The 23,901-nt window shown below is 43.7% G+C and overlaps 2 protein-coding genes across 6 annotated transcripts in view; one reads left to right on the top strand and one right to left on the bottom strand.

The window, feature by feature from the left end:
• Positions 1-3,316, top strand: part of Nfrkb (nuclear factor related to kappaB binding protein) — a 34,707-nt gene extending 31,391 nt beyond the window's left edge. For all 5 annotated transcript variants that reach the window (XM_038321850.1, XM_038321852.1, XM_038321854.1 and 2 more), the window contains exons 24-26: positions 962-1,068; positions 1,861-1,996; positions 2,109-3,316. In XM_038321850.1, the coding sequence (XP_038177778.1) occupies positions 962-1,068; positions 1,861-1,996; positions 2,109-2,234 (369 nt within the window). In that variant the 3' untranslated portion in view covers positions 2,235-3,316. The remainder of the gene's footprint in view (positions 1-961; positions 1,069-1,860; positions 1,997-2,108) is intronic.
• A 3,341-nt stretch (positions 3,317-6,657) lies between these two features.
• The window catches only part of Tmem45b (transmembrane protein 45B), a 44,031-nt gene continuing 26,787 nt past the window's right edge, over positions 6,658-23,901 (bottom strand). Inside the window, exons 2-6 of the mRNA XM_038321856.1 lie at positions 12,292-12,491; positions 9,818-10,027; positions 9,204-9,388; positions 8,622-8,767; positions 6,658-7,298 (exon numbers count right to left, since the gene is read on the bottom strand). Coding sequence (XP_038177784.1) covers positions 7,184-7,298; positions 8,622-8,767; positions 9,204-9,388; positions 9,818-10,027; positions 12,292-12,475 — 840 coding nt within the window. The 5' untranslated portion in view covers positions 12,476-12,491 and the 3' untranslated portion in view covers positions 6,658-7,183. The remainder of the gene's footprint in view (positions 7,299-8,621; positions 8,768-9,203; positions 9,389-9,817; positions 10,028-12,291; positions 12,492-23,901) is intronic.

Here is a 23,901-nt window from a genome sequence, read left to right on the forward strand (position 1 = left end):
GTAGTAAGAGCATTTGTTTTTGCAGAGGACCTAGCATCCATATGGTGACTCTTTACCATCCGTAACTCAAATTCCAGGGGATTCAGTGTCCTCTTCTGACTTCCACTAGCATTAGGTACACATGCAATTCACAAACACACATGTAGGTAAAACACACACACATAAAATTAATCAAAAAAATTTTAAAGAATTATACTCTTTATTAGTCAGATTTTGTATTGCTGTGACAAAATACCTGTCATAAACTAGGAAAACATTAATTTAGAGTCATGGTCGCAGAGTCTCTGTCTCAGTATTTAGCTCTGTTGATTCTGGACCATTGATGAAGCAGGAAATCATAGTGGTGGGAGTGAGCATGTCTAAGGCTGCTCAGCTCATGAGAGGAAGTGTCAGTGAGAACCAGGAATTAGGCATAACTCCAAGAGTACACTACTGCTCTTACTTCCTCCAACTAGACTCACTTCTAAAAAGTGTCTACAATCTTCTAAAGTAATCAGTATATGAGCCTGTGGGGGACATTTCATACTTAAACTATAACACTGTACCCTTTGTCCCCACATAACACAAAATGCAGTTTCCAGCACTGTTCAAAAGTCCCGGTCTGTTAGCTGAGTGTATGGTGCATTCCTGTAATCCTAGCACTAGAGAAGCCGAGGCAGGAAGACTGAATTGATGTATTGCCTAGGCTATATAGAGAGACCCAGTCTCAAGTTCCATTCCCCCTGGACTTCTAAGTTCAGAGTCTCCTGAAACTTAAGGTAAACTCAGAGCTTGAGCTCATCGTGATAAACAGGCATATAACTTCACGTATAAGCAAGTTTATTGGAGTTACTTGGGTTCTGACTGCAGGAATATTGTAACCCTTGGGGGAATGAGGATTGGAGCCATCTATAGTGTTCTTGCTTCTCTGTAGGAACTGTATCTCCTTCTAGCTCACAATTGCTGATTGTTTTCTTTGTAGGGGAAGCTGCCTACAAGGATCACAGTTCCTCTCTCTGTGATTAGCCAGCCAATGAAGGGCAAGAGTGTCGTTACAGCCCCCATTATCAAAGGCAACCTTGGAGCCAAGTGAGTGCTGTTTGTGGAAGAGCAAATGCAGTTTTTGCAGAATGCGAAGGTGCTTGATGCCTGACATTTCCATCAGTAATCCACATCGAATCCCCAGTACTGTTTTTGGATGTAACAATTAAGACAAAAGAGCCATTCTGTGCCTGGCTTCTGTTGTAGAGTAGGAGGAATACAACAGGAGTACTAAAGCGGGGATATATTGAGTGGTAGAAAATGAGGAGGAACAGGGTGTTGGGGTGGGATGGTTGGGAGATGTTGCTGGTTCAAAGGATCCTCCCTTTGATATATGAGCCCGAGCTTAAGACGGTTTGGTGAATGTTGACTTCCTCTGGCCCTGACTTGAACAGGGATAAAGACTGATGCAGTCATTTGGGCATTCTTAATCATGATGAAGTTGTTTGGGGATATGGGGGCAGCCTTGTTCTTTCCTAAGGGTCTGGGATCTTGCTGGGTTGCTGAGGCTGCCTCACACCTGTACTGTCTGTAGTGCTCTCAGCTCTCGTTCCCATGTGTTCAACTGGAAGAGTTTCTTGCCAAGGACTCATGGTTCCTGTCTCTTGCTGGGCAGAGTATAGAGCTTAGAGTATTTTATCCACTACTCTGGAGGCTCCAGCCGTGGAAAGTATAGAAGTTTAGAAGAAAGGTAGCCCTAGTATGAGATTCCATTTGAATTCAGAATGCTGAGGTTTTTAATGACCACAAGGCCTCTTTATTGTCCTTCATTCCATATGGAACTTCAGTCTGAGCCAGAGCCATGTGTGGTCATACCTTACTTCTGTTTCCCTTCCACAGTCTCAGTGGGCTGGGTCGCAACATCATCCTCACAACCATGCCAGCAGGTACTAAGCTCATTGCTGGCAATAAGCCAGTGAGTTTCCTCACTGCCCAGCAGTTGCAGCAACTTCAGCAACAAGGTCAGGCCACACAGGTAAGGTCTAATGCTGACTGTTGACCATCTCAGTTTGTCTGTTTCCTTTGCTTTTCTTCATTGATGAGCCTACTTGCAGTTCATTGACCAGATCTCCTCTCTTTGTGCGCAGGTGCGCATCCAGACTGTTCCCGCATCCCATCTCCAACAGGGCACAGCTTCTGGCTCCTCCAAAGCAGTCTCCACTGTTGTTGTGACCACCGCTCCTTCTCCTAAACAAGCACCCGAACAACAGTGACTGAGAAAGAGAGGCAGCTTTAAGAGACCAGGCCTCATGCATCTTGGCTAACAGAAAGGGAGCAGGGAAGTTGCTTCATTCCCCTGAGCTCTCCTGCTTGAGGCAGAGTGGTAGAGGGCTATGCCAGCTGTGGCCTAGGTTCCGCAGCCTCACCCCAGAATGAAGCCCTGACGAGGTTCCATTTTAGGGTTTCAGGGCTGGAGAGAACATCAAAGGCATGGGAGGTCACAGTCACAAAAGCCAGAGTTTACCTCCTGAGTGGTGGATGCCCAGGGAGCAGGCCTTCCAGTTGGGGAGCAGGCCAGCAGCGAATAAGCCTCATTCTGCGTGAGGATTTTACTTTTCTGTTTTCGACCTTGGTGACTTGTCCAGATGAGTTTTGTGTCGAGAAAATTTTGTGTAACTTATTTTTTTAAAAAACTTATTGTGCATCTTTTATCAAATAGAAATGTGGGCTTTAGTGCCCCTAAATTGATCCCTTACTCCTTTGGCCAGAATGAGAGCATAATAATACTCGTAACAGGTTGGTGGCTTACTTGATAATGAGAGGTTACATAGTAGGGAATGTAGGCCATGAGGTCAAGTGAGACAATTTGGTACCACTTACTAAAGGTGGTGTCAGCGTCTTGGTTGTCCCTGTGTCTTCACTTGTGGGATTGTCCTTGACAAAGTTGAGAGCTGTTGAAGGAGAGAGTAGGGGATTCTGGCCGAGATGCTGCTCTCACAATGCACTTGCGTACAGCCCAGAGAGTCTGTCTGCTCTAGAACAGCAGTTGCAAACCAGACCCTTGGAGCTGGCCACCTGATTGGAGCATAGAGAAAATGGTGGAGGTGGGGCAGTGTTAGGAGAAGTAAGTCTGAGTTTGCAGTTTTTATTCCTGGCCACTACCAGTTTTATTCTCAGCCACTACCAGCCGCAGACAGCTCAGAAGGATGGTTTTAAAGTCCTACTTACTTAGTGCACTGGTCACACCTTCTGTATCCTGTTGTGGTGCAGGGGTGGGTGGGAACGCCTTTCTGTAGGGACAGGGCTTCCCTGTCTCTCTGTGAAAGTATCCAAATTATTAAAATATTATCTTTCATCTCTGGGCCTTTAATTGTTTGCTTTTATGGGGAAGTAGAGCCAGAGGCCACATAGAAGGGAAACGGCCTGGGGTAAGTGGTAGGAGGGTTGTTGAGCAAGTGCAGAGAAACAGAAAAGGGTTAGAGTGCTTTTAGTACAGAGCGACTTTACAATTGCATTTGGTTCTTATAGCAATTTTGACAATTAGAATTGTCATCCCTCTTTAATAGTGAGAAGATATAAATCTGAGTGGAAATTAGAGGAAACTAAGATGAGCACCTGGTCTTGAAACCAAAGTCAGGTCCCAGTGTTAGAGATGTAACTTAGTGGGGAGAGAGCACCTGCTAGCTGCTAAAGTGTGATGTTAGAGCCACATGGGCCTGTAGTGTAAGCTCTTCTCTGGACGTCGGAGCCGAGGATTAGAACTTCACACTCATGCTTGGCTCACCTGGCTAGAGGCCCACCTGGTGCTACATTAGAGCAGAAAGTTAGGTCCTCCCAAGTCAGGTCCCTTGTGTGCTGTACTCTTAAGGAAGACTCACTAAGGTGTCCTGGTGAAACCGCAGGGTAATTAGAGTTGGGTGGGAAGCCTGGCTCTCAAACCACAGGTGACAGAATGAGATGAAATCACACTCTTGATGGCGTGGAAATTGACTGAAATGATGAGAAGTGGGAGGATTATAGTGAGGGGAATAAAAATTACTTGTGTGTTTTATATTTTTGGATATCATATTCACACAGAAAATGATGTGATAGTTCCTAGACAACAATAAGGGAAGGTAGGAGATACTCTGTCAGGTATTTACTGTTGGCTAAAACCTCTTCTGATTTTCCTTAGCAAATCCCATAAAAGTAACTCTTGCTTTCAGCTTCAAATCTACTCCAAACTTTTATGTACTGAGGGTATCTGATTGCCTCTCTGATTAGTACATACAAATATATTGTATATCCTAGCTAATACCGATTTAAAATACAGGCTTATTTAATGATGCCAGTTTGTGGGGTTGACTCCCCAGAAGTCTAGTTTTGCAGGGAACAGCTCTTGTAACACAGTGGCATCATTGATCCTCTGTCGGACAGATTGGCAAAGTTACTCAGACCGTGTACCCAAGACAGGATTTAGTGGAAAGCATTCTGATCGACTTGTACTTTAAGATTTATTTTTTTCTATGTGTATCTGTATTTGTGTGAGTATGTATGGGAACTGGTGGAAGAAGTCATCCAGATGTGGGAGCTGGGAACTGAGCTCTGGTCATCTGGAAGAGCAGGAGGGGAGGTGCTTGCCAGCCCTGTTGCGGCTCATACTTTTAACACTGTTGAAGAATATTTTGCCATGGAAAATCTTTCAATAAAGGTATCCCGAATCACTGGTTAGAGATACAAAAATAAATTTTGGTATTTTATATTTAATAGTTGTGTGTCAATCCCTCAAGAATATTGTTTCTTTGTTCTGCCAAAATAAGTCTCACACCTTTTTTTTTTTAATGAAAATAAAACAGGAAATAAGTTCCTTTTCCAACCTAGACCTGAGGAAAGCAATTTTTTTTTATTGTTGCTAGTGAATGAGTCCTTAAATACTTTCTGAATGGGTTGGGTTCCTCTCAACTAGCAAACCAAGGGAAAAGGGAGCCCAGAGTTCTATAATACTTAATATTTTCAGATTATTAGAATCCCTACATGTGACTTTGCAGAACTTTGTGAAGTTTCTCTTTTAGGTGTTTATGAAGGATAGGGGTATGGAATGTGAGAAAGACACCAGACTTTCCAGTCACAGTTTTGATAGATTTTGCCAGTTCATAGCTTTTTGACCTTCTGCTGACCAACCTCAGGAGGATATCACATGCTTAAATTGCAGAGGCTGTGCGGGCCCACTGAGATAGAGTGCATCCCAGCATCAGAGTGCTGCACAGTGTATCTCGGTCTTGAAGGCCCTTCAACCTCAGCTAGCACAGAAGCCCTTTCTACACAGGAACTAATGTATATGTTTAGTTCTCCGTGTTCTATTGTGGCTTTGTATGTACTGTTTCCTATGCCTGGTGTACCTTTTCCAAAGGGCCAACTCTCCATTGCTCCTCTGCTCCTCCTTCCTCTGGTTTGTGCATAGTACTTTTTTTTTTTTTAGATTTATTTAATTTTATGCATGTGGGTGTTTTGCCTACATGTATGTATGTGCACCACATGCGTGCCTGATGCCCCTGGAGGTCAGAAGATAACATCCCTTTGAACTGGAGTTCTAGACAGTAGTGAAGTGCCATATGGGTGCTTGGAATCAATCCTGGGTCCTCTGGAGAAACACTAAGTGTTCTTATCTGCGGAGCCATCTCTCTAGTCCTGTGTGTCTGTTTTTGTTTGTTTATTTCTTGTTTTGTTTTTGAGACAGGGTTTCTGGCTGTAATGGTACTCAATTTGTAGACCAGGCTGGCTTTGACCACCGTCTCTGCCTCCCAAGTGTTGGGATTAAAGGTGTGTGCCACCATTGCCCAGTCTGTCTCTGTACTTCTTAACAGTGCCCATCACTATAGTGATACTTCTTTTGTATTTTAATAAATAAAGCTTGCCTTAAGATCAGAGAGTAAAACAGCCACCCTGGTCAGGATTACAGACCAGGCAGTTGTGACTCACACCTTTAATCCCAGTAGCCACACTAGTTTGCCATAGAAACTGGGTGGTAGTGGTGCACGCCTTTAACCCCACCACTAGAGATGAATATAAAATATAAAATGGAAGGAGACAACTCTCACACAGTCTCATTCTGAGGATTTCTGGAGGCAGGATCGCCATTTTAGACTGAGGTAAGAACCAGTGACTGGCTGTTTCACTTTTCTGACCTTTAGGTTGAACCCAGTATCTGTCTCTTGAGTTTTTATTTAATCTTGCTACACATTACACTGCCTAATGATAGCCTCAGGAGTTCTCTCTTACTGTCAATTCCTTGATGGATATCTCATTAATTCTTGCAAATGTTTCAGTGCTAGGGAAGTGGCTGTTTAATAAATACCTGGTGAGGAAAGTTAAAAAAAAATAAATTCTACAAAACAACATGTCCAGAATCAATAGTACAGTATCAAGTCTATATAAAAATGTTCAAAATCCTTACCCTTTGGTCTTAGCTGTTTTAAAATTGGAGGCCTTTTCATAATCTGATTTTCCCCCCTCTGTGTCTAGGAGCTACAGACTTGCTATATAATGTTCGTCAATAGGATAATGTTGAGGAATCAGAGGACTTTCAGTTCTCAGCTAGGCTATCAACTAGCTCCTTTTGATTGAAGAAAATCATCTTTCGCCTAATTTAGTCTCTGATCAAGGCCAAAAGGTAGTACTCTGTTATGACTTATTAGAGAATGTTTCAAAAGTCAGCACTTAAAATATCAAAGCTTGTGAGTTTATTATTTAACAAACGCGCTAGAATTTTGGCTCTGAACTGAAGGCACTGCTTTGTCGATCACTAAATCTCAATATATTTTTGAGAAGAAAGTACCTGAGTGATTGAGAGAAGAGGGGCAAGTTATCAGAAGCAGCATGTGATGGCTTGTCAGATTGATGGGTTATTTCATCCACATGGTCACTTCCTGTTGTAGGTGTTCAGAGTCTTATAGCAATTCCTCTACAAGAACAGGCTTGCTCCTGAAAGGTGTATGAATAGTATTACTCTAATATGGACTTTATAAGTTAAGTTAAATTATGTGTAAAAATCCAAGTAGCATGGTACATAAACACCTGAGATCCAATTTCCTGTATTTGAGTCTCTAGCTTTGTATTAGATGAGGAATGCAAATATGGAGCCCTAGGAGCACACTAGGGCGAGCCTTAAATAGAGGGGACAAACTGCTTTTGTTCCAGCTATTGTTGACAAAGGATGAGGTCTCCACTTCCCCAAGGCCTGATGTCACTCCTCATCTGAGCCACTCAAAAGGGCTGACTGGTAAGTGTGATCTGATGATGTCAGCTTCTGGATCCCAATGATTTCTCCTTCTGCATGTCTCTTCACCCTAGTCAGAAAGCTGCAGCAGACATAAGAACCATTGAATTAGCCTTAAGTCCTCGGTTCACTTACTCCATGATGTAAGAGAATGGCAGATCCTTTTTTCAGGTATCTATTAAACATGGTTATAGCACATCCAGGATTCCATTTACAGAAGACAAAAAAAATCAAGTGGTAACCAAGATATTATTATTGAGACTAGATGTAGGCCTCTTGCCATCTAACTATTTTACTGACCAGAAAGTATAGCTGGAGGAAACTTTTTTTTTGGTCTGGGGTTCTTTCTGGGTGAAATATCTCCTTTGAGTCTAGGGGAAATAAGACTTGGGGTGGGGGCGGGGGAAAGGCAGGGGCAGCTTCCACAGCAACAGATCTCTGTAATAACACATGCAAAATTTTAGTTTTCCATTTAGTAGTTGGTCAGATTACTCAGGCTTTTGAAGCCTTGTTTCCCCCATTTGTTAAAAACAAATGAAACTACATAATAAAGTGATGCGGGTTAGAGAAGTTAACATGTGGTGCCTGGGGCAGTAAGTGCAGGCAGTCAATAGTTCTTATAGTCTATATTACTATATTATGTTAAAAAGTAATTAGCACTTTCTGGGGCCTGGAGAGATGGCTCAGAGGTTAAGAGCATTGCCTGCTCTTCCAAAGGTCCTGAGTTCAATTCCTAGCAACCACATGGTGGCTCACAACCATCTGATATGGGGTCTGGTGCCCTCTTCTGCCCTGCAGGCATACACACAGACAGAATATTGTATACATAGTAAATAAATAAATATTTTAAAAAAACACTTTCTGCTCTTGGACATATTTTGATGTCTGTGTATTTGAGAAGTAAGCAAAACAAGTTTGAACGTAGGTGATGGATCCACCAACCAGTGACAGTAGGGACTTCAACACAGACCGATTGCTGGTTTGAGGATTTCCCTATTATGTACCAGCTTAAAATCTGTTTGAGGCCAGGCAGGCAGTGGTGGCCCATGCCTTTAATCCCAGCACTCTGGAGGCAAAGGCAGGTGGATCTCTGTGAGTTCGAGGCCAAGCTGGTCTACGGAGCGAATTCCAGGACAGGCTCTAAAGCTATAGAGAGTTTTTTTTTTCAAAAGTCTGAACTGTACTTGAAATCTAGGTTTAGCACGCCCTAGTCAGCCAGTTTAACATAGCTGAGCCTCCTTAACACTCTCTGGCAAGTAAGAATTGTGGTAATTGCCCTACAAATGAAGAGTACCTCGTACAGAGTTCAGCATAAAGTTGGCAGTAACTAAGTAGTAGGAGTGAACCACCAACACTTAGAGCCTGGTTAGGGAGAGAAAACTTGACAGCATTGGTTTTAACATACCAGTAAACAAGAGTGTAGTTGATGGCCGTGATGCAAAGGGCAACCAAATAGTGCCAGCAGAAGCACATGGTGATAAACATGAGATTGTCCATGTCTTTCTGGTCCCATTCTGGTGTTCCAAATGGGGGGAACAGGACAAATCCAATCTGAAGGAGTAGAGGAGAAAGTTTCTGGTTGATTGTCTAAGAAGCAGCCCAGTGGTCTCTATGGCCCACATGTTGGCTCCATGTGTTCTACATGATCTCACAGGTCCTGCACAAGTTACACCAAAAGCCCTATTCACACAGGGAAGTTAAGTCTGATTGCTTCATAGGATGATTTAAAAATAGCTAAACTTTAGGGCTTTCATTTTATATGAGTACTTTAGTAAATACAGAGTACCAGCAAGCTATTGGTGGAGAAAAATTGCATAGGTCAAGGGGTGGACTGGGGATTAAAAGGTCACCTAGACCAGACACCATGCCCTCACTACCCTACCCCCACTGTATCTGCTGCATTTTCAGACAAGTCACTTGGGGACTTTTCTTGGGCACTTCCAAGGGGACTTCTCAACCCAGACCATATGAACAGCTTGAATGATACCTGCCAGAACCAGGTTCCCTGAAGAATGAGGATACTGGTTCGGAAAAGCTCCAGCACAATATTATCCCGAAAGATCACCTCTAAAGAGATACTGACACTCCCTCCAAACAAACCAAACAGCAGAAGTGAATGGATGTGCTGGTCCAGTGGAGGTCGGTTGTGAACGTGGAAATAGAAGAGAAAACCTGTTGCAAACCAATGACAGCCATCAGAAACTTGCTTGTTTGTACTTAAGAAAATTCACTCTAGCTTTTCCCAATTACTGGAGTTTCCCCCCCCCCCACCCATACTTGTCTCAAATCAAGATTCTTCATTCAGGAAGCCAGCTGACATGACCACTGGCAACAAGCACATGCAGACTGCTAGTTTTGTGGGTCTCTTGAGAATATAAAAGAATGAGTCTGTGCAGACTCCATGACAAGCAATCCAGAGTGCGTGTAGTAGGTCAGCCATGGTGCTGGGTTGTAAGAAGTTGGATGAACGAGGGAACACATACACGCACAAATAATGTCTTGAGAATTGATTTTTCTGAGGAAGGTCATATGTTAATATTTCTTTTAAATTTGGATACAAATTCAACTTGTCCATTTTTCTTCCCCTTGTCTCCAAGTTACCTTCACTGAATACTGCCATAGCCAAAACCAGTCTGTCTACCCCCAGGGGCACAATGTTGAAGTAAAGGTAGGTGAGCATGTCAATGATCCCTGAGACACCAAAGAAGAGGTACATGGTGCTGTGCTGCCAATTCATTAGCTTTGTCCATTGATTTTCATGGTAGAGGTGGAGGTGAGGCCCATCTGGAACAAACTGCTCTGCCAGGATCCCTGCCAGGAAGTAAAAATAAAAAATGAGATGGCAAAGGTATCAATAAGACAAACATGAGATAGCAGAAGTTGCCTGAAGATATGGGCCAGGTCCAGATAGTGGACAAAGGTCAGCAGACTGCAAACTGCTGCCATGGAAAATTTTTCCGAGGAGCCGATGGAAACACCTGGCCCTGGATGCTCCTTCAGGGTTTGAGGATGGGGGAGACGCAAGGACAGAAATAGAACATACCGGTCCCCAGGGAGTTCCTCAGCAGAGATAACAGAGCATTTCCCCATAGGTGGGAGTGTGACTGAGACATTGCTCTTTTGTTGTGGAATGTGACTTTAGCTAGGCAATGATGTATTATATTTGTTTATTGCTGCGTTTGGTTAACTATGAAGATGTGTTGCTGTTCCACCTCGCCTGCCTAAGGCACCCAATCGCTCTAATAATAAGCTGAGCAGCCAATAGCTAGGCAGTAGAGGGGTAGGAGATAGGTGGGGTTGGTGGGCAGAGAGAATAAGTAGGAGAAATCTAGGTTTAAGAAGGGAGAAGAGAACGAGGGAGAAAAGGCAGCCCCCAGCCAGCAGACTCAGACTTGGACATACAGAATGAAAGGTAAAGGTGAGGCAAAACACAGATGAAGAGAAATGGGTTAAATTAAGTTACAAGAGCTGCAGGACAAGCATAAGCTAAGACTGAGCATTCAGAACTAATAAGTGTTTGCGTCATGATCTGGGAGCTGGTCGGTGGTCCAAAAGAAGTCCTGCTGCAATCTTTGGACATCAGTGAGCAGTGTAGGTCCAAGAGAGGATGAGGCTGAAGGGACACGGAACAGAAGTCACAGTGATGACCGATGTGCAGACCTGAGAGAGGGAAGCAGCTCTGGGTATGTGTTGGGGCTGCCATAGAGTGGGTACCCTTCCTCATCATAGCCCTGTGTTTAAAACACGGGTGAACATGTGAGGCCTCACAGTTTCCAGCCATGGTGTCTAAAGAGAGACAGAAGTGAGGCCAGACTGATGAAGCTATACTTCGGGCTTCTTCTCTTTCTCTTTTTGCTTTGTTTAGTTTTTGCTTTTTGAGACAATCTCACTGTTAAACCCCGGTGGCCCTAAACTTGCCATCCTGTTGACTCTGTCAAGTGCAGGGATTGCCTGTACCATTCATGGTTTTTGTCCCTTCTACTTTTTATCATGTTTAGAAGGCAGATTTGCCTTTATGCTTGGTGTCCAATGTATTTTGGAGGAAGCCTGGTTCAAATTTGCATTCACCTGTAAGGGATCAGGAGGTTTGTGAAATGGCCCAGGAAAGTGCCACTGGTAACAGACCAGGAGCCCTGCGAAGTGGGGACTGTGTGTGTTCAGAACAGCGACTTGCTGGCACCTGGCAGGAGCCCTAGAGCGGTGCTGAACAAATGCCACTCTCACCCACTCGGGGGGGGGCAGATAAAATGTCGCTTTTCTCTTCTTTATAAAAGGGCAGTGTTGGTGCTTTCCTCACCATTAAGACACACGGTCTTCTTACATTAGCTCCACAAAGAGCCGTTGATGCCTGCAAGAAGTCTTGGCTACATCTGGCTTGCAGGAGGGGGTTAGTGTCACAGCTTCACGGCCAGACGATGGTGGGCTAAGGACAAGCCGCAGAGGGAACCTGGGGCTCAGCTCGCCAGTGCCCCCAGCAGGTGTAGCTCCAGGAGGAGCACTTGCCACTGTTGTTACTGCCAGTCCCTGGAGCCTGCTGCAGAACGGCAGTGGGGAGGTTGGTGAGAAGGAGAGGGGTTAAAGTCCTTCACAGCCCTCTGAGGACTTCTCAACCTTTCTGTTGCCTGCCTTGTTGGCTTCCTTGAGGGTACCCTTCCTGCAAATGCTTGCTACTCCCTGGTGAGAGGTATGCCAGTGAAGTCTAGAAAGAGACTATTTGGGGAAAAATTATTTATTTTAAACTAAATCCTATTTAGTGTTTCCCTTTGTTTTAAAAAAATTACCCCCCATTTTAATTTGTATTTTCTGTTTTTCACATAGTGTTTGTTGTATAACTTCTATAGGGCAAAACTGGTTTACTTGGTAGTTTTTCATAGGGTACATACTAATGTAAGGGCCTGTTAGCTATTGGTATAAAGCTTCATACACAATGGCTAGTAAAATAAAACCGACAAGCAGTCACCTAAGATCATGCCCTGTTGTGCCTGCTAGGAAGACATCTATTTCACAGGATCCAGGAAATGGGTTGAAGGTTCTGGGTGTGGGAGGAGATACCATAGACAAAATTCTGTTCTTACCAATGATTGCAAACACAGTCTTGACTGCACCTTCGATGATCTCAATGCGCTGTTGCTGCTGGCTCAGTCTGTTCTTCTTCAATCCCTTTTGATGAAAGTACTTCAGTGGGTACTTCACTGACCACCATAGCCCAAATATCAGAAAGAAACTCCCTGGGAGAGCATGGCCCTTGAAGTTTGCCATCAGTGTTTTAGGACACCTAAAAGATGAGGACAACTATTAGGTAACTGAGTGATGAAGACATAAATACATACAGACGTGTGTGTGTGTGTGTGTGTGTGTGTGTGTGTGTGTGTGTGTGTGTGTATAGGCCAGAGGGCAACCTCAGGTATGCAGTGCCACCCACCTCACTCGAAGACAGGACTCATTGGCCTGGAGTGCACTGTGCTAGGCTGGCTGGCCAGTGAGCTCTCCAGACCTGCCTGTCTCCCTAGCACTGTGATTATGAGGAGACATCAGCATGCCCAGCTGTTTTACATGAATGAACAGTCTTTCCACTCTATAGTTTGAGTTTGAGTTCATTGTGGTGATCTCGCACCTTCTCTCCATCTTCTCTCTCTCTGTCCGTCCTTTTGAAGAGGTAACCATAGCCTCTCCCTTACCCTTCTTCCTTTCTTTCCTTTCTTTCTATCTTTATCTTTTCCCTCCATAATTACTTTACCTTTATACTCTTTCCAGTATCCACTAAATAAACTCTATACTCAAGCTCTCTCTATATGGCGTATCTGCCTGTCTCCCACCCACCATGGTCTCCCACCAGGGGACCTGCCAGAGTTTCATGAATCTTTCATTGGTTTCCTAAGCTTAACCTTGTCCTCTGCTCTGCCAACACCTCTCCAGGTTCAAGAGACACCAGACAGTTTCACACCACAAATCCTGGACAGGACTTAAGCAACCAGATACCCCAGGATGCGTCCAGTACCCAGCTTTCTCAGGTCTCCCAAGACTCTGGAAGTTCACAAATAAGCAGGAAGCAGTCTTGAGAACCTGATGTCCCCATCCCTTTAATCTGCCACGCCTAACTCCTCACCTTCTTATTATAAGAGATGGAAATGTTATCATTCTGCTGACTGTCCCTGTCACCTGGGTACCCTATCCTTTTTAGAGACAAGTTCCGCCCATCTCCAATCTCCCCCACCCCCTTCTGCCTAGGCAAGCTTATCTTGCACCTTCTCTCCATCTTCTCTCTCTCTGTCCATGGTAACCACTGCCTCTTCCTTCCTCCCCTTCCCCCTTCTCTCCTCTCTGTCTGTCGATCTGTCCGTCCGTCTGTCTATCTGTCTATCTCTAACCTCCATAATCCCCTTACCCTTATACCCTTTTCAATACCCACTAAATAAACTCTATGTCCAAGCTCTGTCCACATGGTGTATCTGTCTGTCTCCTACCCACAGCAGTCTCCCACCTGCCAGGGGACCTGCCAGGGCCGTGCCACAGTGAATCTTTCAACCCCAACAAGGGTCAGCTCTTTATGTGAAAGCCGCTCCATCACTGTAAACTATTGTACGACAGGGAACTCAAGGATGGAGAGAAAACCACTGGCCCTGAGGCTGTGTTAAAAGAAAATGCTGTGGGAGAAATGGTGGACAGGTATTGAGTTCAGTGTAAAAATCCCTTCCTGGGCATAGATGTGAAGGAGACAATCAGAGAAAAGAAAGTTTACTGTGTAAGCATTTTTCATGTCAAAAAGAGGAAAAGCGGGTGGGTGGGATGGCTCCGACTTGCTGCTGAGCCCGAGGATGAATCCAGTCTTGGTGGAAGAGGACCCGCCCCACAAGTGCCCTCTCACCTCCCAATGCATGCCAAGGCACACCCCAGGAACACACAAGTGTGACAGAAAGTTTAAAAGATGGGAAGGTAACCAATCAGGAAACTGTGGCAGCCATATACAATATAAAGCCCTTACACATCTTAAAAATTATTTTTTAGGCCGGGCGGTGGTGGCGCACGCCTTTAATCCCAGCACTCGGGAGGCAGAGGCAGGAGGATCTCTGAGTTCGAGGCCAGCCTGGTCTACAAGAGCTAGTTCCAGGACAGGCTCTAGAAACTACAGGGAAACCCTGTCTCGAAAAACAAAAACAAAAACAAAAAAATTATTTTTTAAAATGTAGTGTGTGTGTGTGTGTGTGTGTGTGTGTGTGTGTGTGTACAGGTGTTTTGCCTGCATGCATGTCTAAGAGAAAGTCCGATTTTCTGGAACTGGAGTTATAGACAGTTAGTTGTGAACTGCCATGTGGGTGCTGAGAATCAAACCCAGATCCTCTGGAGGAGCAGTCAGTACTCTTAACTGTTAAGCCCTTTCTCTAGCCCCAGCCATTACAAATTAGTAAAGACATACCATAGGCAATGGACATCAGACATAACTTACTACATATACAAGCTGATGGTTAAACTAGAGAGGTGCAATTGAAAGCACAGTGCTATGTTTGTAAAACTGGGAAGGTTAAAGCTCAGACGTGATGTGCTTTTATTCCGTTTATCAAAATTCTGAATGTTAACGAAGATTTATTCTGAAGAACGTGTTGGGGTAGATTGTTGATAATAGCACACAGGCTCACTGTTCATGTTCATGATGTGTAATGAACAAACAGTTCTTGACTGCTGAAATTCCCCAGAACCAGCAGTGAAGCTCAGCAGTGCAGTGAAGTCCTGTTCTAGCCTCTCTTCTCTTCATGCCATCGTCTCTGGCTGCCGGGCTGTCAGGGAGATTGCCACTGCCTGGCCTTTTAACCAGGACACGAAATTTCTCACACTTCATACAGACACTCCTTGAATTCTTTTCATCTCCTCCTTTAGTGAAGCAGATTGTTTAATCATTGCTGTTGCTGTCATTTTATTTTTAAGATTGGAGCTGCCGGGCAGTGGTGGCACGCCCTTTAATCCCTGCACTCAGGAAGCAGAGGCAGCCACAGCTTCTCTAGAGTTCAAGGTCAGCCTGGTCAACAGAGGGGGTTCTAGGACAGGCAGGGCTGCACAGAGAAATCCTGTCTTGGGGGCAGGGGAATTGGAGCCGTGACACATGCCAAACTGGTTCACTGCCAGGCTTGGTGGCTGTGGTGGTGGACTGGGGGTTGATGATTCACTAATGGGGCCTCTTCCCATCTGATTTCTTGTTGTTGGATTTCCTGTTTTGTTCTTATCGATATTCTGATTCCTTTATCAATCTATTCTATTATAGCTTACTGTGCTTCCTTAAAGCAGTTATTTGGAATTGTGTTCTGATAGTTGCTTCCTACAGAGGTCTAGCAAAACCCACTTCTTGTTCACTGTATGCAATAACCCCGACTCCTCCCCAGTTCAGATGTATAAAATAAATGAGCCAAGTCTTCTGGTTACTCTTGGTACAACTCCATCAGAGCACATTGCCCCCGAGCTCTTCTGTATGTGCGTCATTTCTTCATTTCCCATCATCCGAGTTAGACCAGTCTCTAAAGCTATGCAAGGTCATGGTACTTTTGGTGTTACTCTCTGATTAAAAAAACATATCAACCATCAATCATATTATAATTCCTCTAAATGAGTCCCTTTCTGCCACTTTCCAGAATTTCCTTGCTGGCAGCAGCTTTCAGCCATGCCTCTGATTTCATCTGTGTGAGTGGTTCTCTATATGCTTTGGTTTTGTTTTGAAGTGGGGGTCTTGTGTAGGACAAGCTGGCCTTGAACTGAACACCTGGCCTTGCATCTGGGGTCACACATGCTCACCATTATGCCTGGCTCTTTGGTGTTTCTACCTTTAAAACTTGATGTCAGTTGAACTTATTGGGTCTATAATGTAAAGTTCTTCATCAAATTTGGGAGGTATTTCACTTAGTATTTCTTCATCCCCTCCCCCCTTCTTTTGGAGCTCATGTTAGATGTGGGGGAAATTTAATATTTTCCCATGTGTTGCTGACTCTGTTGTTTGTCTTTATCCTTTTTTACTCTGATCCTCAAACTAGATTTTTAAAAAGTGTTTCCATTCAATGCAATGCCCATCAAAATCCCAGCAAAATTCTTTAAAGACCTTGAAAGAACAGTACTCAACTTCATTTGGAAAAGCAAAGAACCCAGGAGAGCCAAAACAATCCTGTGCAATAAAAGAACTTCTGGAGGCATCACAATCTCTGACTTCAAACTCTACTACAGAGCTACAGTACTGAAAACAGCCTGGTATTGGCATAAGAACAGACAGGAGGACTAATGGAACCGAATAGATCCACACATCTTCGAACACCTGATCTTTGATAAAGAAGCAAAAAATATCAAATGGAAAACAGAAAGCATATTTAACAAGTGGTGCTGACATAACTGGATATCAACATGTAGAAAAATGAAAATAGACCCCTATCTATCACCATGCACAAAACTCAAGTCCAAATGGATTAAAGACCTCAACATAAAGCCAGTCACACTTTAAAGTGGGAAGTACACTTGAACGCATTGGCACAGGGAACCACTTCCTAAATAGAACCCCAGCAGCACAGACAATGAGAGAAACAATTAAAAAATGGGACCTCCTGAAACTGAAAAGCTTCTGTAAAGCAAAGGACACGGCCAACAAGACAAAATGACAGCCTACAGAATGGAAAAAGATCTTTACTAACCCCACATCAGACAGAATCTGATCTTCAAAATATACAAAGAACTCAAGAAATTGGACACCAAAAGATCACATAATCCAATAAAAAAAATGGAGTACAGACCTAAATAGAGAACTCTCAACAGAGGAATCTAAAATGGCTGAAAGAGACTTAAGGAAATGTTCAGCATCCTTAGTCATTGGAGAAATACAAATCAAAACAACTCTGAGATTCCATCTTAAACCTGTAAGAATAACCAATATCAAAAACACTGATGACAATTTATGCTGGAGAGGTTGCAGGGAAAAGGAAACACTTCTGCATTGCTGGTGGGAATGCAAGCTGGTACAACCCCTTTGGATGTCAGTGTGGTGATTTCTCAGAAAATTAGGAAACAACCTTCCTCAAGATCCAGTAATACCACTTTTGGGTATATATCCAAAGGATGCTCAATCGTGCCACAAGGACATGTGCTCAACTATGTTCATAGTAGCTATGTCTGTCATAGCCAGAACCTGGAAACAACCTAAATGCCCCTCAATCGAAGAATGGATAAAAAAAATGTGGTACATTTACACAATGGAGTACTACAAAGCAGAAAAAAATAACGACAGATTGAATTTTTCAGGAAAATGGATGGAGCTAGAAAACATTATTTTGAGTGAGGTAACCCAGACACAGAAAGACAATTATCACATGTATTCACTCATAGGTGGTTTTTAAACATAAAACAAAGAAAGCCAGCCTACAAACCACAATCCCAGAGAATTTAGACAACAATGAGGACACTAAGAGAGACTTACATAGATCTAATCTACATGGGAAGTAGAAAGTAGAAAAAGACAAGATCTCCTGAGTAAATTGGGAGCGTGAGGACATTGGGGAAGGATTGAAGTGGGGAGGGGAGAGGCAGGGAGGGGAGCAGAGAAAAATGTGGAGCTCAATAAATATCGATAAAATAAAAAAAAATATAAAAAAGTGTTTCCAGTTACTTGATTCTTTGTCCACTTTCTTCCCTCCCACTCCATCTTTTCCCCTTCCACCTCTTTCCTGCTCCTCCATCTCCTTTACCATTCTCCCTCACCTTTGAAATAGGTCTCACTTTACAGGCCAGGCTGGTTTTGAACTTACCACCCTCCTGCCACATTCTAGGATCACAGATGTGCATTACCATAATGTCCTGCTCTCATGGGTTCTTAACTTTGGTGATCGTACGTGTCAGTGTTAGAATTTCCACTCTTGCCAGACGGTGGTGGTGCACGCCTTTAATCCCAGAACTCCGGAGGTAGAGGTAGGTGGATCTCTGTGTGTTCGAGGCCAGCCTGGTCTACAAGAGCTAGTTCCAGGATAGGCTCCAAAGTTACAGAGAATCCCTGTCTTGAATAAAACAAAACAAAACAAAAAGGAATTTCTCCTCTTTTTGTAGTTTGCAAGTCATTTTCATTATATTTTCCTTTAATCCTCGGAAGAGTTCCAATCCTCTGAAGATACTTTAAAAAGCTGCATTGGAGTCTCGTCTATTGAATATAGCATTCAAGCCCTTTAGAATTTGGTCCAGCTTCCTTTGTCTTTGATCGCTGAAGTAGTTCATCATTTACTGTTTCTATGTCTTGCCCATTTCTCTGTAACAGCTCTAGACTAACTCTCTTGCCTGGATTATGGAATCTGTCTCCTGCGTGATGTGCAGATTCCATCTTTGCTTAGCTATAATTCTTCTCCTTTAATTTATTAACTTAATTTCATAAATGTTATGCCTTTTAAAAAAGAGATTTATTTATTCATGTAACATATATATTTGAGAGTTTGCATGTATTCCTGCATGACAAAACATAGTATCAGAGAGAAGAGGGCATCAGATCCCATTGTAGATGGTTGCGAACTGCCATGTAGGTGCTGGGAATTGAACTTTAGGATCTCTGGAAGAACAGTCAGTGCTCTTAACTGCTGAGCCATCTCTCCAGCTCCATAATGAGGATTCATAAATTCCTTTTTGTTTGGTTTTTGAGACAGGGTTTCTCTGTGTAGCACTGGCCATCTGGAACGCTCTATAAACCAGGCTGGCCTTGAATGCAGAGATCCGCCTGCCTCTGTCCTGTGCTGGGATTAAAGGCGTGCGCCACCACCGCCCGGCTCATCCTTATTTTCATAAGAAATAATTGAGAGTAGTCAGCCAATTGTTTGGGTAGAGGTTTGCTTGAGTACCTTAATTCTGCATGGCATGCAGTCTATGCCAACCCATCTGTATATGGGTTAGAGAAGGCCGGCTTTCCTGTCTTCCTATACCTTCATTTGTTACTTGAAGTACGCAGGTCCCCTCAACATGTTAATAGGGGATGTGTAGAGAGATTTTCTCAACCCTTCTATATAACTTGATTGCAAAACTCCTTGCTAAATTCCTCATTGGTCTGGTGCTCACCATGAGTGGGACTGCAATGATGGACTAGCAAAGCTGTTTTTTTAAATTCCTCATTCCTGAGTATTCATTATATGTTCATTTCTCATGCTCAATAAAGCCAAAAATTTTTCAGCCCCTCAACCATCACTTGGAATTTAGTCTTTGTGTGTAAGCATTTTCATGGTCAGCTAATCTTACTTAAAAGTCATCAACTGAACCAGTGTGTTATCTATGGGCATTAATGTTCTTACCTGAAGATAGAAGCTTTCCAAGAATAAATGCTTCTCAATTTGTTGCTTATAATTGGTAGTTCCTAATTCTATAAAGTGGTTGGTTTTGACAGATTTATCTAATGTGTAAAATTAGATCTATCTTTCCCCCCCCCTCTATTTTGCAGGTAAAAATTACCTACCATATCTTCATTCTGATATAACTGCAAAGGCTCCTTCCATTATTTTGCTTAATGGTTAACTCAGTTTCTTGTTAAGATCAAGCCTGTGATACTCTATTTTATTGACTTTAAAGGTGCAGAAAAACCAGCTCTGCAAGCTCTTGGTGGAGCTTTGGAGATGAACTGGCTTCTCCTTTTCCCTGGCCCTCCTTATTTTTTTCCTGAATAGATTATGTAAACGCTGAGGCCTTATCTGCATCTGTGCACTTGGTACCAGTTTGCCAAACTCTGCCCTTGCTTTTTAATTGGTCTAAAGTTCACACTGGTGCAAGGCAGGCCTACATGGAAGGCTGAGCACCTTGACCCGATTGTTGATAGAGATGGAGGGGGGGACGATTCCTCCCAGCTACAGATTAATGGCTTACCTCACTGGATGAGCTGCCTTGTGGAACAAGTGGTAGAGTTTATAGACCGAGCCAATGTTAGTAAAGAAGAAACCAGGCAATGACTAACTTAACTAGAAAGAGATTTCTAATAATTTGAATAAGTAAATAGGTTAAGGCTTCAGTGGTCTCCTCTCTAATTGAGGTCTCCTTCTACTGTCCTGTCACCTTCTAAAATAGGGGAACTGCTTCATTTTAAAAAAATTAGTTCTTTGATTAGTAAGTTTTGTTTTTTTCCTCAACATTATATGTATACTATGTATTTCTTTAAAATAAGCACCAGATAAAAAAGTAAGTACTTCAGCAATGTGCTTGGTGATACACACAGGAAGAGTGGCCACTGTACAACAGGACTTTCCCAGTGGAAGGAAAGGTTCACCAACAGGGAAACAACCACAGGAAAATGCGCTCACAAAGGAATAGTCCCAGATTTCTGATTTCTTATTTCAATACATGTTCTAGCCTTTTATAATCATGTCCCAGTTTTTCAGGGATGGCAGCAGTGAGAACTTGCCTGATGGTTTAGGCAGCAGTCTCTTTCTGTTTCGTTATCTAGGGAGAATGTTGGAAGGACAGCACAGGTGGAGTGGTGGGGTTGTCTTCATTTTCCTGTTCTCCTTTTTACTCTTTCCCCCCCCGTCTATAATCCTGAAATCCATGGGTGAAAAAGTAGAAGATAGGAGAAAGAAGGATCCTCTGGTGGGTTTTGGTTTTGCTGTGGTCTAGTATTTCCTCAATGTGCCCTAATTCCTCCCTTTTGGGATGGTAATGTATATTCTGTGTCATTGTAGGTTGTGAAGTACAAAATTTCCTTTTTGGTTTTCATGGAATCACAGTTAGGAGACTTTGGACCTCTAAACAATGCTGACACTGTGAAAGGTGACGGGGACTTTTGAAGTTGAACTCAAGGCATTTCGCATCATGATAGGGCCAGGGAGTGGAATGTGGAGGTTTGAATGAGAAATGCCCTCTATAAGCTCTGATACTTGGGCACTTGGAACCCAGTTGTCCCCAGGTGCTAGTGCTACTTGGAGGTGTAGGAGGTGTAGTTTTGCTATAGGCAGAATGTTGCTGGAGGCAGAATGTCACTGGAGGCAGAATGTCGCTGGAGACAGAATGTCGCTGGAGGCAGAATGTCGCTGGAGGCAGAATGTCAGTCACTGGAGGCAGAATGTCACTGGAGGCAGAATGTCGCTGGAGGCAGAATGTCGCTGGAGGCAGAATGTCGCTGGAGGCAGAATGTCGCTGGAGGCAGAATGTCGCTGGAGGCAGACTTTGGGAGTTTATGCCATCACCCACTTCTAGTTTGCTTTCTGCCTCGTGTTTGTGGCTGAAGTTCTGATCTCTCGGTTCCTTGCTTTGACTGCCTGCTTTCCTGCCTCTCCCACTATTATGAACTCTCCCTCTGGAACCATAAGCCCAAGTAAACTCTTGTCCTGTGAGTTGCTTTTGGCCATGGTGTTTTATCACTGCAATAGAAAGTGACTGACAGACACACTTGGGAATAATGCTGTCACCACTAACCACCCCAGGCTGGGGATGGAATTCAGTGCACAAGAGAGACAAACCCTCTACCATTGATCTACATCCCCAATTCTAATAAGTCCTTCTTACTGTTGAATAGTTCACTATATGAAACTGAACTGGTTGTGTAGTCTGTTAGGCCTGTCACAACGAAGTACTGCAGTGGGGATGGGGGTGTTCAATGATAGAAATTTATTTTCTTACAGTTCTGAAGATTAAAACCCAAATAAAAGTTGTGGGGTTGTTTTTTTTTTTTTTTTTTTTTTTTTTTTGCCTTTTCTTTCCTTTTTCTTTTTGGCCTGGGACCTCTTTTCTTGGCTTACAGATGCATGTCTTTCTTCTATCTTCATCACAGAGTCTTCCTCTGTGTGTGCTTGGGCTCAAACATGCCTGTTATAGGAACTCTAGTTGTATTAGAGGAGAGCTCACCCAATGACCTCATATCTAAAATAATTGCTTCTTAAAGGCCCTACCGCCAAACACTACCTTCTAAGGTACTAGGAATCCAGGACTTCAGCAAATAAATTTGAAGGATGTAGTTTGTTATCATATCCTGCCTAATTTCCCTTCACATTTGGGAAGCCTTCTCACACGCAAAGTGTCTTCACTTCATCCCAACAGTGTTGATGTCTTAGCCCATTTGTGGTTGTTCAAATGAGAAGAGTCGCATAAGCTTGGAGATTTGAGTGTTTGGTCACCATAGAGTGGTACTATTTGCCAGGACTAGTAGGTGTGGCCATGTTGGAGGAAGTTGTGTCATGAGGGGTGAGCTATGAGGTTTCAAAAAGCCCATTCCATACCCAGAGTCTTTCTCTTCCTGCTGCTTACAGATCCTGACGTAGACTCTCAGTTCCTTCTCCAGCGCCATGTCTGTCAGTGTTACACTATGCTTCCCATCATGGTGATAGTGGACTAAATCTCTGAAGCTGTATGCAAGCCCCAATTAAATGCTTTCTTTCGTAAGAGTTGCCTTGATCATGGTGTCTCTTCACAGATATAGAACATTAAGACACATTTTGACTCCAGAACCCCAGGTAATCTCCTCAGTTGGCGGTGGGTAAGACTTAGAGAACCCTGCTCCACCAGGGATGCTTTAAAAAAGGTTATCTGCTTTCTAAATAGGCATAGAATGAACATTGCCATCGCAACAGGAGGGACCATAAAGAAGAAAGTTGTGGGGTCTCAAGCAAGTCTGAAAAGTCCATTAGCTTTTAAGTCTTCAGAGTAATCCTCTTTGACTTGGTGGTGACAGTGACTCTGTCCTTTGGTCACTAGCTGGGGGATCCTTGGCCTTCAGAAACTGAGATGACTTCATCTTCTAAAATGCCAGGAGTAGCTTTGCCAGTTAGAAAACTCAGAACTTCCAGGTAACTTCTAGGCCTTAAGCAAAGAGGGCTGTGAACAGGGTGGAAAACAAAACTGGGCCCCTGCCAGACAGGGTCTGAGGCAGCCTGACTACACTCACAATCAGCCCTCTTCACTCCCTTATCTCGTGTCTGTCTGATCTGTGTCATATAGCCAAACACATGCATGTTTCATGGCACGGGACACGTATTAACCAAGCCTGCTTCCTTCCAGTGCAGGACTTCCCATTTCTTTTATGTCAACTTGGCATAAGCGAGAGTCATCAGAGAGGAAGGAGACTCAGTTGAGGAAATGTCTCCATGAGATCCAGCTGTCAGGTCTTTTCTCGATTAGTGATCACTGGGGGAGGGCCCAGCCCATGGTGGGTGGTGCCACCTCTGAGCCGGTGGTCCTGGGGTCTGTAAGAAAGCAGGCTGAGCAAGCCATGGGAAGGAAGCCAGCAATCAGCAGTCCCCCATCAGCTCCTGCCTCCTGGTCTGGCCCTGCTCCTTGGTCATGGTGTTTCGTTACAACAATAGAAACCCTAACTATGACAAGTTAGGGTCATAGTTGGTTTTTCTGGCAGAACTGAAGCCTCTTGCCTTGGACCCCTGCCATGACAGCTGTTAATAAATACCTTACCTGAAGAACAATTTGACTTTTGAGTCCCCATTTTTCCTCTCCCTTCCCCAAACTAAGACAAATTGAGACAAATCACCCCATGGGAGTGTTGTGTTCCCTACATCCATATTTAGGTTTTCTGTTTGGCTAAGAACTTGAGAGGCAAGCCTCAATGGATCCTCCTGGGCAGGGGGCTTCCCTGCCCTCGCTGCTGTGTGCTCTTCTTTCCCTGACATGGGCTTCTTGCCCGTTCAGCCAAAGCTTTTTACTTTTCCTTATCAGGGTCCTGTCTATCTCCCTCTTGCCAGAGATTCAGCATCAGAACTTCAGCT

The sequence above is a fragment of the Arvicola amphibius genome, chromosome 3 (assembly GCF_903992535.2).
Source record: "Arvicola amphibius chromosome 3, mArvAmp1.2, whole genome shotgun sequence".
In the NCBI taxonomy this organism is placed as follows: domain Eukaryota; kingdom Metazoa; phylum Chordata; class Mammalia; order Rodentia; family Cricetidae; genus Arvicola; species Arvicola amphibius.